This window comes from Thamnophis sirtalis, unplaced genomic scaffold (genome assembly GCF_051295495.1).
Source record: "Thamnophis sirtalis isolate CommonGarterSnake01/CBP01778 unplaced genomic scaffold, rThaSir2_p1.2 scaffold_2, whole genome shotgun sequence".
NCBI classification, from domain to species: Eukaryota; Metazoa; Chordata; class Lepidosauria; order Squamata; family Natricidae; genus Thamnophis; species Thamnophis sirtalis.
In genome coordinates, this window is record NW_028261382.1 from 88451258 (window position 1) to 88465177 (window position 13920).

Consider the following 13920-nt stretch of genomic DNA (forward strand, 5'->3'; position numbering starts at 1 on the left):
CACTTTAGACAAATGGTTATCCAACATCTTCTTAAAAATTTCCATTGTTGGAGCATTCACAACTTCTGGAGACAAGTTGTTCCACTGATTATTTGTTTTAACTGTCTGGAAATTTCTCCTTAGTTCTAAGTTGATTCTCTCCTTGATTAGTTTCCACCCATTGCTTCTTGTTCTGCCCTCAGCTGCTTTGGAGAATAGCTTGACTCCCTCTTCTTTGGGGCAACCCCTGAAATATTGGAACACTGCTATCATGTCTCCCCTAGTCCTTCTTTTCATTAAGCTAGACATACCCAATTTCAGCAAACGTTCTTCATATGTTTAAGCCTCCAGTCCCCTAATTGTCTTTGTTGCTCTTCTCTGCACTGTTTTTAGAGTCTCAACATCTTTTTTACATCGTGGTAACCAAAACCAATAATTTGGGTAGCTGAGTGTATGTAGACCAAGTGCATTATTTATTGAAGGGTACAGGATGGGTTACTTTATTATTTGAAGCTATTTTGCTTCAACCGTGAGAAAAAGATTTTGAAGTTTTTGAAATCCTCCTGTTGAATCATCCTTATGAGCATGGCTTGACCAAACTTATCTTTTCTACTTCTGTTACTAATAGCAGCTTTTCCGGACTTCTATTTCATCTCCTCCAATCTTATACATGTACTGCATAATGGTCCTCTTCTCTGTTGTTGCAATTTTGGAGAACATTGAAAGCGTCCACTTCTACTTTCAAAGTAACATCGGATTACATTTGAATTTGAGGAAATATTAAAAGCATCACCCTTCGTGAATCCGTCTCAAAGATGGGGAATCTGCAAGCTAAGATTTGCTGGTCTTTATACACAGTGATTTAGGATGACATCGGAGGATGACATTCAAGTTCTTGGTTCAAGCATGCTTCCAAACCAGAGTTTGCTGGTTATGTTCCTCCGCCTAGGAGCGGCTCTTTGTGTCCTGTATACTTCATGAAATGATTATTTCTGTGTGTATTTATTTATTAATTTATTTAATTTATAGTGACCACAGAGATAGATCTTCTCCAGAAGAAAGTTAACTTAAACACTGCCTACTGTGCTAGCCGAGGTGGCGCAGTGGTTAAATGCAGCACTGCAGGCTACTGCTAGATCAGCAGTTCAGCGGTTCAAATCTCACCGGCTCAGGGTTGACTCAGCCTTCCATCCTTCCGAGGTGGGTAAAATGAGGACCTGGATTGTTGGGGGCAATATGCTGACTCTCTGTAAACCGCTTAGAGAGGGCTGAAAGCCCTATGAAGCGGTATATAAGTCTACTGCTAAAAGTCTACTGCTATCACAAAACAACTCAATGCATGGGATGAAAATTTGGTGAGTTTTTGAAAAGTTAAATACATTTTTTTTTTTAAAAAAAATCCTTGGTTAGTTCTTGCTTAGCTTCCGCTTTGTAACGGATTATGATTGAGTGGTACTTTGGGCTGAGGACATGCTGTCTAAATTAATTGTTGCTTGTCAAAAATGAGCCCGAGGAAGTGGGAGTGAAATATAAGGAACGCAAAATAAAACTAGCAGCTGTCAAGAATTCAACTTTTCTGTCAATTTTACGTCTTCTCCATCCCCCCCAATAATCCAGCCAGTGTTTAGATTGCAGAGCCCCTGGGGAGAGTCCCTGCACCTCCATACGAATGATTGCAAGCTATATTTGCGAAAGGTTGATGAAGAAATTGTACGCGATGTGAAAGGAGGGGAAAAATATTTTCCATCCTTCAGCTGCAGGAGAATCTACTGAAATAGTCTTACACTCCTGGGGGATAAATAATATAGTGCTATTTCTTCACCTGGTATTACCTTCTCCATCTCAAAATCAACCCTACCATTAAGTAAAGTGGTAGATGTTGAGGAACAGTAACGTCAAGCTTTGGCTGAGCCCTGAGTCATTCTGTTTTGCTCTTTGTTTGAAGACTTCATTCTTGGTCTGGGGACATTTCTACCTCTCCTGGGCTCATAAAGCAGCCATAGAAAATGGTATTGTCCCACCAGGATAATAAGAAGGGTAGACTTAACAAGTGATCCTAGAGCCTCTTGATGCAGGTGAAGGAGGAGAGTGCAAAAGTTGGCTTGAAACTCAACATTAAGAAAACTAAGATCATGGCATTTGACCCTCTCAATTCCTGGCAAATAGATGGGGAAGAAGTGGAGGTAGTGACAGATTTTATTTTCCTGGGCTCCAAGATCACCACAGATGGGGACTGCAGCCAAGAAATTAAAAGACACTTGCTCCTGGGGAGGAAAGCTATGGCAAATCTAGCATACTAAAAAGTAAAGACATCACCCTGCCAACAAAAGTGTGTAGAGTTAAGGCTATGGTTCTCCCAGTTGCAATGCATGGCTGTGAAAGTTGGACCATAAAAAAGCTGAGCGCCAAAGAATGGAGGCCTTTGAACTATGGAGCTGGAGAAGACTCCTGCACTGAGTCTCTTGGACTGCAAGGTGATCCAATTGGTCAGTGCTAGAAAAGATCAACCCTGACTGTTCTCTAAAAGGCCAGATCCAGAAGAGGAAACTCAAGTACTTTGGCCACTTAATGAGAAGGAAGGACTGGAGAAGGGCCTAATGCTGGGAATGATTGAGGGCAAAAGAAGAAGGGGACGACAGAGAATGAGGTGGATGGATGGAGTCAGCGAAGCAGTCGGCGTGAACTTAAATAGATTCCAGAGGATGATAGAGGACAGGAAGGCCTGGAGGAACGTTGTCCTTGGGGTTGCAATAGGTCAGACATGACTTCACAACTAACAACAACCTATTATCTTCTGTTGCCAGAATAAGGAGAATAAATATTTGGGAAAGAAAAAGATCCACTGATCAGGAGCAGAATTCAAGGGATTCTCATTTTCAAACTTGTGAATTGGTGACTGATAGGATATGAAGAACCAGAAATTTCAGCACGAACTTAAATGTCCAGATTGAAATGTGGCAATTTTTTTAAAAAAAGTGATGTTTAGTTCTACAAAAGACTGCACATTTTCAGCTCTCCACAGATTCACTTGTCACTTTGAAAAAATAGAGTAGAATATAATTCTTTAAAAAAGTGGATAATTCACAAGAAAAAACATATCAGACTCATGAGCCAATGCTTTAACAGGGAGACCTGGTGTCTTATGGAGATTCTCAGTCATCCAGGTCATGGTTGTCCCAAAGGTGATTTTTCAAGAGGCAACTGGACTTTCTGGTTTTGTTTTGAAGACTTTTCACTCCTCATCCAAGAAGCTTCTTCGCTCTTCAAAGAAAAACAAGAATGTCCCGTTGCCTCTTGAAAAAGCACCTTTGGGACATGGAAACCTGGTCTTGTTCATTCATTGTTGGTGACTTCAAGTTTACACAGTTCAATGCATGATTCTTAGTGTTGTCCTTGAAGGTGCTAGAAATGTCAGTTAGCAGAAAGTATTGCAGTCCACATTTGGGTAGACAAACAGTAAACATTGGTGGGAACATCTGACAACTTCATTGATTTTCAGTAGGATTGCAGATTTATTAAAGGAATGGTTTGGTGTATTGCTCTGATTTTGGCTTGCTTTCATGCCCTGCATAATTGGATACGAAAGATAAGATTGGACTGTCTCTCAGTTGATTGCCCAGTGGTCAGGATGGTCTTGCCCAGTTTTGATTTCCGGCCGCTTTCAATTACTGGATCTGGAAATCATCACAGTTGCTTGCGGGGTTTGAAGAATAATTCCAGATGGAATATTGAAGAACTGGGAGTTAGCACAGAAACTTTCCTACAGTGTAAAGGGAATTGGTTAAAGCCGAATGAATCAGTGGAAAGTTTTTCCTCTTATACGAAACCTTCTTTGCTTTTAGAGCGGGGGTGTTCTCTCAGGCAATGCCCTACTGCAGTGGTTCCCAAACTTGGCAATTTTAAGACTTGTGGACTTTAACTCCCAGAATTCTGAGCTGGCTGGAGAATTCTGGGAGTTGAAGTCCACAAGTCTTAAAGTTGCCAAGTTTGGGAACCACTGCCCTACTGATAAGGAAAGTATGGCGATGTAAAATGTTCGTTATCTAGACCTCATCGAGATATCAAATCTAGTTTGAGATTCCAGGAGTCAATCAAGTTAATTTTTGAGTCCTACAGGTAGTCCTTGAGTTACTATTTGGACCAGAACTTCCGTCACTAAGTGATTGGCTTTGTTCATTAAGTGAATAATGTGGTCATTAAAGGGAATCCGGCATCCTCATTGGCGTTGTCTGAAATCTCCTGGGAAGGTTGCAGAAACATGCTGGCTGCCAACATTTTAATCATGCAACGGCAGGAATACAGGTAGTCCTTGACCTACGGACACAATTGAGCCTCAAATTTCTGTCATTAAGTGAGACAGTTAAGTGAGTTTTTCCTCTATTTTGCGACCTTTCTTGCCCCAGTTGTTAAGTGAATCACTGCAACTGTTAAGGGTTCTTAAGAGGATGTGGCTTCCCCATCGATTTTGCTTGTCAGAAGGTCGCAAACACGATCCACAATTGTCGTAAATACGAATCCGTTCCCAAGCAGCAACGGAATTTTGATCACGTGACCCTAAGGATGCGCTAAGGTCGACAGCGTCAAAAACGGTTGTAACTTTTTCAAGAATGTCGCAACTTCGGTCACTAAATAAACTGTTGTAAGTCGAGGACTACCCATACTACAATGGTTGTAAGTATGAGGGCTGTTCATAAGTTGCTTTTTCCAGCCAAGCTGTATCTTCAGACAGTGATGCATTATCCTTACAAGTGGTTGTAAGTCGAGAACTATCTGCCCGCTGTTTTCTTTTACGGTGGAAATATATCTTTCTGTTTGCTTCCAGGGTGAGAAAGCAATTGTCGTTATTTCAGATCTATGACAGTGAGCATTGTTATTAAAATGCCCTCTGCTTGCAGGTGTCTCAGCAAACAATGGAGACACCCTTAGATGTCATCTGGCTCTTCCCCATCTCCGCCTGCGCTGCTGTTAGGGATCTTCCATGGTTGAGATGGAACCTGTTCAGTCTTAATGGCAGAATTCAATGGCTTCTGCTTTTCCATCCCTTCCCCACACTTTTGTGTGTCTGATCGGAGAATGATTAGAGGTGTGGTTTCGCGATGAAGGGACAATATCCAGGGCATGGCGCTTTATATGCGTTTCAGTTCTTTTGTGTACGGCAAATAACTCTTTGCTGCTATCTGGATCAGAAGGACGGTGATTTCTCTTCTTTTTTTCCATCCTCTTTGTTATTTGTGTATTTTGTATGTTGGAAAGGTTGCTCTAAGATTTAAGGTGAACTTTTCAAGGCCGTTGGATAAATTGGGTCTCCCTTTTCCAATGTTAGAGTGAAACAGCACTAGTCTCACAGGGGCAAAACTGAGAGTGGTCCTACAGTATTGCATTCCTACTAACCTGAATTTTTCTAGGCTCTTTAATCTATATCTATTTCATTGAGGGCCGCAGGAGGGTTGTGTTTGACCTCAGAGGGCCAGGGGTGGGCAGGGCCAGCTCAACGTTACTCCTTTCAGGGGCAGCTGAGGTCTCCCAAGCGCTCCGTCAGTGAAAATGGGCTCCCAAGCTCCGTTTTTGGCTGCCGCAGCCTCCTTTCAACCCTCCGCCAGTGAAAAGGGAGCTCAGAGGGACCACGTGCGGTCCTGCTGAGCTCCATTTTTACTGGCAGAGGGTTGAAGGAGGCCGTGGTAGCCGAAAATGGAGCTCGGGAGCCCGGTTTTCGCTGGCAGAAAACAGGACGGTCCTTCACTGTTTCCATAGCGTCCCCATAGGCCAGATCTAAGCACCCGATGGGCTGAATCCGGCCTCCAGGACTTGAGTTTGACCCCCCTGATCTATATCAATGGTCCTCTTTTCTTCACCACGGACCCCCTCCCCTTTAAATACCTTTTGTGAGTGGCTTCTCTTTTTCCCTTTAGCTGTCTCTAGCTCAGTGTTTCTCAAGCGTGGAAACTTGAAGAGGCATGAGCTGAAGTCCACGCATCTTCAAGCTTCCAAGCTTGAGAAACATCATTCTAACTCAGTGGTTCTCATCCTTCCCTTCACCACGAGCCCCACATAATATCTTTTGTGGCAATGGACCCACGAGACTTAACTCGAGTGTACAATTTCCTCAATGTGGACCTCCTATGATGACATCACGACCCCCCCCCCCAAGAGGTCCACAGACCACAGGTTGAGAACCACACTGATCTATACATTTTTGTTCACTTTTATTGATATATTTGTTGCTTGTCTCTGTGTGTGTGTGTGTGTGTCCTAGTCCCCATATTCTGAAAAGTGCAGATTATGCTTGTAGCTTCAACTTTTTCCAATATAATCCAACAGATCTGAGGCTGGTTTACATATCAAAGAATTCTGATAGTTCTTCTTTTATTTGTTTGTTTGCATCTTCTTTCTGCAACGTTCCAGATCTTGATCCATCTCTTGGTCCTGGTTACATTACCGAGGGCCAAATTTCCTGCAGAATTAATCGGGACCCACCCCAGCAGATTCTCAGAAAAGTTTGCAACTGCTGCTTCTTCTGGCTTTGACTTAAACGGACTTGGTTGAATTGTTCTTTTACCTGTTTGAGATTGATTTCCGGTATGGGTCGTTTTTTAATGCTCCTTGTTCTTACTGTTACCGTTATTCTTATTTTTTTTTATAGTGCTTTTATAGCCATGAATTTATGATCCTAAGCCACCTTGGGGAAATTTTGTCCTTAAAAGAGGTCTAGAAATATTTCAGGTATATCAAATGAATAAATGACAGTGATGGTCCCTGTGGGCAGAAAGGGAAAAATAATAATAAGATGGAATTCCACAACTGTGTCATTGAAGCCCTGCTCCTCCCCTTTTAATGTACAACACATGTGTGTGTGTGTGTGTGTGTGTGTGTCAGCCCTCTAAGTTCGACCAAATTCGAAAAATCGAAGACATGCAAGCTAATACTACATATATTATAAAGTTTAACACAGGTAGTCCTCAACTTATGATCACAACTGGGAACAGGATTTCCGTTGCTAATGGCAATGGGCGTCAAGTGAGTTGCGCCAGCTCTTACAGCCTTTTTGCCATGGTGGGTTAAGCAAATCGCCTGCCGTTGTTCAACGAATCACAGGTCTTTAAGTGAATGTGACTTCCCAAGGACTTTGCTTATCGGAAACCAGTCGGGAAGGAAGGTTGCAAATAGTGATCGCGTGACCCTGGGGTGTTGCAGCCACTGTAAATACACATTAGTTGTCAAGCAACTGGGTTTTGACCATGTGACCGTAAAGGTGTTGGGATGGCCATGATGTGAGTCGCTTTTTCCAGTGCTGTCGTAGCTTCGAACGGCCGCTCAATGGATGATTGTAAGTCAAGGACTACCTGTACATCAAATGTTATAGTAACAGAACCTTGAAAGTCTTAATCCACCTTCCCCCCATCCCTCCCTTTTTCTTTAGGGGAAGCAGGGAGGGTCATGTCTCAGATGCTTTCTCAAATCGCATTCCTGTCCCAGGCTCGTGTTTCTTTTATCTCACCATTGTCTTGGTTGCGGCTCTTCCTCCTGTTCCTCAAGGTCATTCCTTCTGCCCATCACACACAAGAAAAGAGCAGGGCTTGGATTACATGGCTTCAGAAGCCATCTTGCCTTTTTTTTTTCTTGGTCCCCTCCCACCAACACCACCAACACCATCTCCACCATCACGAATGACCTTGGCAACCATGCAGGTATAAAATCATGCATGGCTCCTTGACTTAATCTTGGAAGCCACCTACGGCCATCTTCCAGGTTCTTGACTAGGGTAATGTTGGTTTTTCCCTGGCAGCCTGATGGATGAGGAAGACGAAGGGTCGGAGGGGAGAGAGTGAAATGCCAAAAGGACAAAGCAACGGCCACCTGTTTTGAACCGGGAGCCCACCGTTCTGCTAATGACCCATGGCAGATTTAGGCCCAAGGGAATGTGAATTTAGGAGAAACATTTTTCCTGTTCTTGAGCGGTGCGGTGGTCTAGAGGTGGAGCACTCGCCTCACAATCAGGAGGCTGTGGGTTCAATCCTAGGTAGAGGCAGATATGCAGGGTAGAGTCTGGGCACAGTGAGACTATATCTGCTGGGGAAAAAAAACCCTCTGCATTGGCAACAGGAAGGGCATCCGGCCAGTAAACATTCAGCTTCTTTCAGTTGCCCAGACTCTACTCCACAAGGTATTGTGGGGTTGTTAAAAGACAATGATGCTGATTTTTCCTGTTCTTGTTCTTAATTAGAATGTAAGCGGAACAGGAAAGATGCTGCCAGCCGAGGTTTCAGAGCAACACACACAGGCTGATCCAGAGGCAAGTGAAAAGATTTTATGAAGGGAAGGCGAGGGCCTAATAACAAATGCAAACATGGAGAGAAGATGGTTTGTGATGGGGCTCATGCAAAGGAAGTAGCCCAGAGCAAAGCAGGATGATGATGGGATGGGAAGAAGCTTGCAAAAAAAGCGGCTTTCAGAAATATGGTAAACTTAAGTCGGCAAAATAATCCCTGCATTGGAACAGTCAAATCTGTGTTTCCCCAAAGTATCTAACCAGAATCTAACCACGATCAATTCCTTGGATTCCCCACAAGCTTGCGAAAAGCAGTAAAGTCGAGTCTCTGGGAGACAACCACAGTTAATTTAGCAACGGAGGGAGGTATAGGCTATACCTGAAATTGAATTCTGCTTGTGGTCGTTTTGACGTGCCAGCCAGGGGTGGGTTTCAACCGGTTCGCGGCGGTCCCTGCGAACCGGTTGGTCGGCGAACCCGGAAGTAAGTAACTTCCAGGAACGGCGAAGGGCCCACCCGCGCGCCCACGCTCCTTACCCAGTTTTGACGAGTTCTGCGCTTCCACGCATGCGCAGGACGCATACAGCGCCTGCGCGATCCTTCAGGAGCAGCTGGAGCATCGCACAGACGCTAGTACACATGCGTGCACCGCGCGCATGCACGAGGACGCCGCCGGCCCCGTTCCAACCGAACTGGTTGGAACGGGGCGAGAAACCCACCCCTGGTGCCAGCATTCATTTTGAGAGCCAAGGTTCAATTAGTGGGACATGGCTTTAAAGAACATGTTAATAGGCCATTTGTGGGGCATTCCCCAGTTCTAAGGATAAGTGAGATATCCTCTCCTTCACGCTCACCAATTCATCCCCTCGGTTAGCCGTAGTGTGAATTGTAGTGTGCTATCCCGCTTGGAGGAAGTGCGGGGGGCTTGTAGGAATGGGAGAACTTTAAAGAACCCAAGTCCAACCAGCCCCTTCCAATAATGATTCCTCTCTCAGGCATCCTTTTACCTCCTGTCAATGGATGTGGCATTACTGTTTCATTGGGATTAGCTTGGGAGATGGGGGGAGTTCAGTTCCCAGAGTCACCTTCACTCATAATTCCGTACCTGTTTCCATACCAGCTCCTGACTTCATTTCCGTACCTGTTTGAAAATAAAGCAAGTGTCCATAGCCAACGCCCAACTGCAACGTCAGTCAGTTATTTTCTTTTTTTTAAATTTTGCCGAGGTTGCCTTTCTTTAGAATAAGCCAGTGTTTCCCAAACTTGGCAACTTGAAGATGTCCGGAGTTCAACTCCCAGAATTCCCCAGCCAGCATTCGCTGGCTGGGGAATTCTGGGAGTTGAACTCCGGACATCTTCAAGTTGCCAAGTTTGGGAAACACTGGAATAAGCGAATCCCGGGGAGGTTTTGCCCATCACTTCCAAAGGCAGCTTCAGGGTCCACGCCCCACTTGTTGCAAGAGTTGGGTTTTTTTTTTTCCAAAATGCGGGATTGCCTCTGGACATCAGGCCACACCTGACGCCTGAGTGTCTGTCATATTTCAAAATATACTCGGAGGAAATTTCTAGTGTGTGGGGGGCTAATCTTAGTATACCGCCTTCTTCATCCCTGCACATGGGGCCTCTTGGCAAGGCTGCACGTTTCAGTGAAGAAAGGAAGAAAAAAGGAAGGAAGGAAGAGAGGGAGGGAAGGGAAGGAAAAGAAAGGAGAGGAAAGGAAGGAGGAAGGTGGAAAGGAAAGGAAGAAAAAAGAAGACAAAAAGAAAAAGGAAGGAAAGAAGAAAGGAAGGAAGAAAGGAAGGAGGGAAGGAAGGAAGGAAACTCTTGCTTTTTGCTATTTTCTTAGGAAACGAATTTAGCTCAATGGTGGGCAAGATATTTTAGCTTTCCATCTGCAGAATGTTTTAAAATCCAGGGGAACATTCAAACATTCAGCACTGCACTTATAGGCAAAAGGGTTATAGTCCTGGGACCGTTGTATATATGATTAGATTGGCAGTTGGAAAAGCAATTGTTGGAAATGCTATTCCCTTTCCTATAGGCTCAGCCCTTATAAATCAACCAGCAGCTTTTCAACCTACATCAAAATGAGGTTGCTATTTTTGGCAGAGCTGTCTGTTTCCCAAGACTCCTGGGCAGGCAGCAGTCCCCTGTTCTTTATGAGCTCTGCAGAACAGTGGTTCCTCTCAAATGATCTTTAATTGCATTTATCTGTATTATGGACAACTGAACAATTCCTTGCAGAGTCCCTTTACTGGGATCCACTTTCTTAGTATTGTAAATAACATCTGCTTGCCCAGGGAAGGCAGGCAATAGGAAAACAATCTGCTAACTTTATTTGCACCAGGCGGAAACCAAGGCTGACTTTACCTCCATTTAATTTCAGTTTAGTCTGAAACGGAGCTTTGCCTTTAAGTGAGAACTTAATGAGAACAGTCCAAATGCCCACTCTAACTTTTAAGAGGAAGTGATGGAACTGGAGACCCTATACAACCAATGCATAAATGGTATAGGGCATTTATACATCCTGCTTGAACAAGGGGTTGGACTAGAAGACCTCCAAGGTCCCTTCCAACTGTCCTGTCCTATTCCTATTCCTATTCCTATTCCTATTCCTATTCCTATTCCTATTCCTATTCCTATTCCTATCCCTATCCCTATCCCTATCCCTATCCCTATCCCTATGCCTATGCCTATGCCTATGCCTATGCCTATGCCTATCCCTATTCTATGATGGGGACCAGAGGTGGGTTCCTACCAGTTCGCACCTATTCGGTAGAACCGGTTCGTCAAATCTACCGAACCAGTTAGAAGAGGTTCTACCAGTGGACCCGGAAAGCAGGCCACACCTACAGAAGAGGTTCCAAATTTTTTTGAAACCCACCACTGGTCCTTGGATATGATTATTCTACACTATCATGCTCATATTTATAAAACTGAGTGCCTCTATGAAAGGTAAGGATGACTACTGCGTTTGTGGTGCAATCAGAACATTGCGTGTGTTGAAGTTGTTTTAACGCAAACCAAAGATGCCTTTTAAAAAACAAGTTTACACCATATTCTTATGCATGCCAGTGCTGTGTGTGAGGTAATTTAAGGTGGTTCTGACAAGTGTCGTCGGCATCTTCATATCCGGTCACATGGGCGGCAAGCCACTCCCATCCAGTCACATGGGCGGCAAGCCACTCCCACAAAGGAGGCAAGCCACTCCCATCCAGTCACATGGGCGGCAAGCCACTCCCACAAAGGAGGCCACACGCACAGAGTAGGTTCGAACAATTTTTGAAAGCCACCACTGATGGGGACCTTTAAAGGGGACCTTTAAAATTATAATCATGTTTCAATCAAGAACATTTCCTTTTAAAATTTTTAGAATTTAAAATAACAGAGTTGGAAGGAACCTTGGAGGTCTTCTAGTCCAACCCCCTGCTCACGCAGGAAACCCTATACTATTTCAGATAAATGGCTGTCCAATCTCTTCTTAAAAACTGTTGGAGGATTCACAACTTCTGGAGACAAGTTGTTCCACTGGTTAATTGATCTAACTGTCAGGAAATTTCTTCATAGTTCTAGGTTGCTTCTCTCCTTGATTAGTTTTCATTTTATGTGACTGAACAGGAAATGTAGCTCACCCTGTAAGTAGGTTTCATGAATGACTATTGATTTCAGCAAATGGCTAAATCAGATTGGCTTTACAGAGTTATATCATATATTATGATCCCAGGATGGATCACTAGACAAAAAATGAAACGGAGGGGTGGGGAATTTGCAATTAAAATCTGCAGAACAGTGGTTGGGTGGTCATGAAAATCTAGAATAGATAATGGTGCAGGTAATTTTCTCCAAACCATTATTTGCAAGCCAAAATCTGAAGAAGGCTAATCATATCCCTAATTTATAATCCCCAAAGTAATTATGGCATCTAACCTCCTTTATATGACTCTGGTGCTGATGCAGAAGATCATTACAAAGGTAAGGAGGTTTAAACCATATACCCCATCCCCCTCTTTCCTTTCCAGTATGAAATGGCTTCTCTTCTGCATGTTTGTGCCATGTTAGTTAAAGCTTATTTCCCCCAATGCGTGCATGTTTTGTAATTTTCCTGTGCCCCCTAATTGGTAACTTTCTCATGCCTTATAGCTTAAGATTGTTATCTCTTCCTTTTAGAATATCTATTATTATTCCAGACAATTGCTTTAGTCTGGCAAGATTAATGTCTAGCCTAAAGAACCAAGAGTGACATGCAGAGTTACTTATGAGTAGTTCCTTTATTGTTGTTCGCCTACAGACAAAATCTTGCCAGAGTAAAGCAATTATCTGCCATCACTATAGAGTAATCTTTGATTGGTAGGGAGGGTTCGACCTTGCTCCCTTCTTGCCTGCCAGGCATTCCAAGTCCCTCTGTCTCTTTGCCCTCTGGGAAAGAGCGCTTCTCCCCCCCACCCCCCGGGGCTCCCAACTACATTCCACTGCAGCTTTGCTAATAAACCCTATAAACTTTGACTTCATTGTGTTTCTACTGCCTTTTCACACCCGCATTTTAGTGTGGTAAGATAGGGACTCCATTTTTAACTTCTACTGAACACAACTTCAACTCTTTGGATTTCCCCTTCTCAAAAGTTTTCTCTCTGGGAGCAGAACGAGATCATTTTGTAGGCCAACTCACTGGCCACATTTAGTACATACTCCCATTTTTCTTCCGTGTTTAGGTTGACACAAACACAGAGTCCTAATGGGATGAACTGGAACTTTCTGAACTCATCCATCGGTATTCAGATTCTGAAGAAACATTTCTTCTCACTTGGCGCATGTCACTGAAACGTATAGCTTTGCTTAAAACAATTTTGCCTGAATTCAATTTATATGTAAATCATGTTAGTGCACCGTAAGGACAAGAAGTTAAAAGCCACCCCAGAGTTTCATTGTTTGATCAGGGTTTGTATTCTCTGCAGGAGCCAAGGCAGAACAGAAAGAAATGGGTGGCCAAAGAGTAAAAAAATTAAAGCCCCTAGCTTCATCTAATTTAATTTACATATTAAATGAGATGGGAAAGAAGAAGTGACCACAAACAAGGGTAAGAAGCATGTCATATTTTGTCAATGGTCCAAAGATTAGCAGTAAGTCCATGTGCAACATAAGTTTTCTTTATATAGAATGGAATAGAATAACAGAGTTGGAAGGGATCTTGGAGGTCTTCTAGTCCAACCCCCTGCTTAGGCAGGAAACCCTACACCACATCATATATAAGAGTTCCCCTAAATCTGATTGGCTATAGACATGAATCCCATGGTTTCCTTTGGATCAACCAAAGAATGTTTGATCAAAACAAAACGAAAATCTCAACAAAGGAATGCCCACATTAGAGAAATTTGAAAAAAATACAAATTATGAATTGTGCAATATATAGATTAACTCATTGTTCCGTGCATCTAAGATATTCTAAGTCCTCTCAATCTTGGTTAATGCTCAGCAGGAATCAGTTTGATTTAGGATAAGCCGGAAGTAATTAATCAATTTACACTTCCAGATCATCATTAAATAATACAGGCACAAGCTAAGGCTTTTTCCTTTCACTGCTCTTAATCAGATTATTGTTCCGTTTCATCAGTCGGACTTCTGATCTTCTTCGTCACGTTTTCCTAAGATGAAGGGACTTGCCAGCCTTTGAAACTGCT

General features: G+C 43.3%; 1 protein-coding gene across 2 annotated transcripts in view; it reads right to left on the reverse strand.

Annotated features, from left to right (window-relative positions):
* Positions 1-13920, reverse strand: part of KIRREL3 (kirre like nephrin family adhesion molecule 3) — a 781414-nt gene that overhangs the window by 53602 nt on the left and 713892 nt on the right. The window contains exon 13 of one of the 2 annotated variants that reach the window (XM_087706343.1): positions 9351-9386. The exons of the other annotated variant lie outside the window; for it this stretch is intronic. Coding sequence (XP_087562469.1) covers positions 9351-9386 — 36 coding nt within the window. The remainder of the gene's footprint in view (positions 1-9350; positions 9387-13920) is intronic. 2 annotated transcript variants of the gene reach the window in all.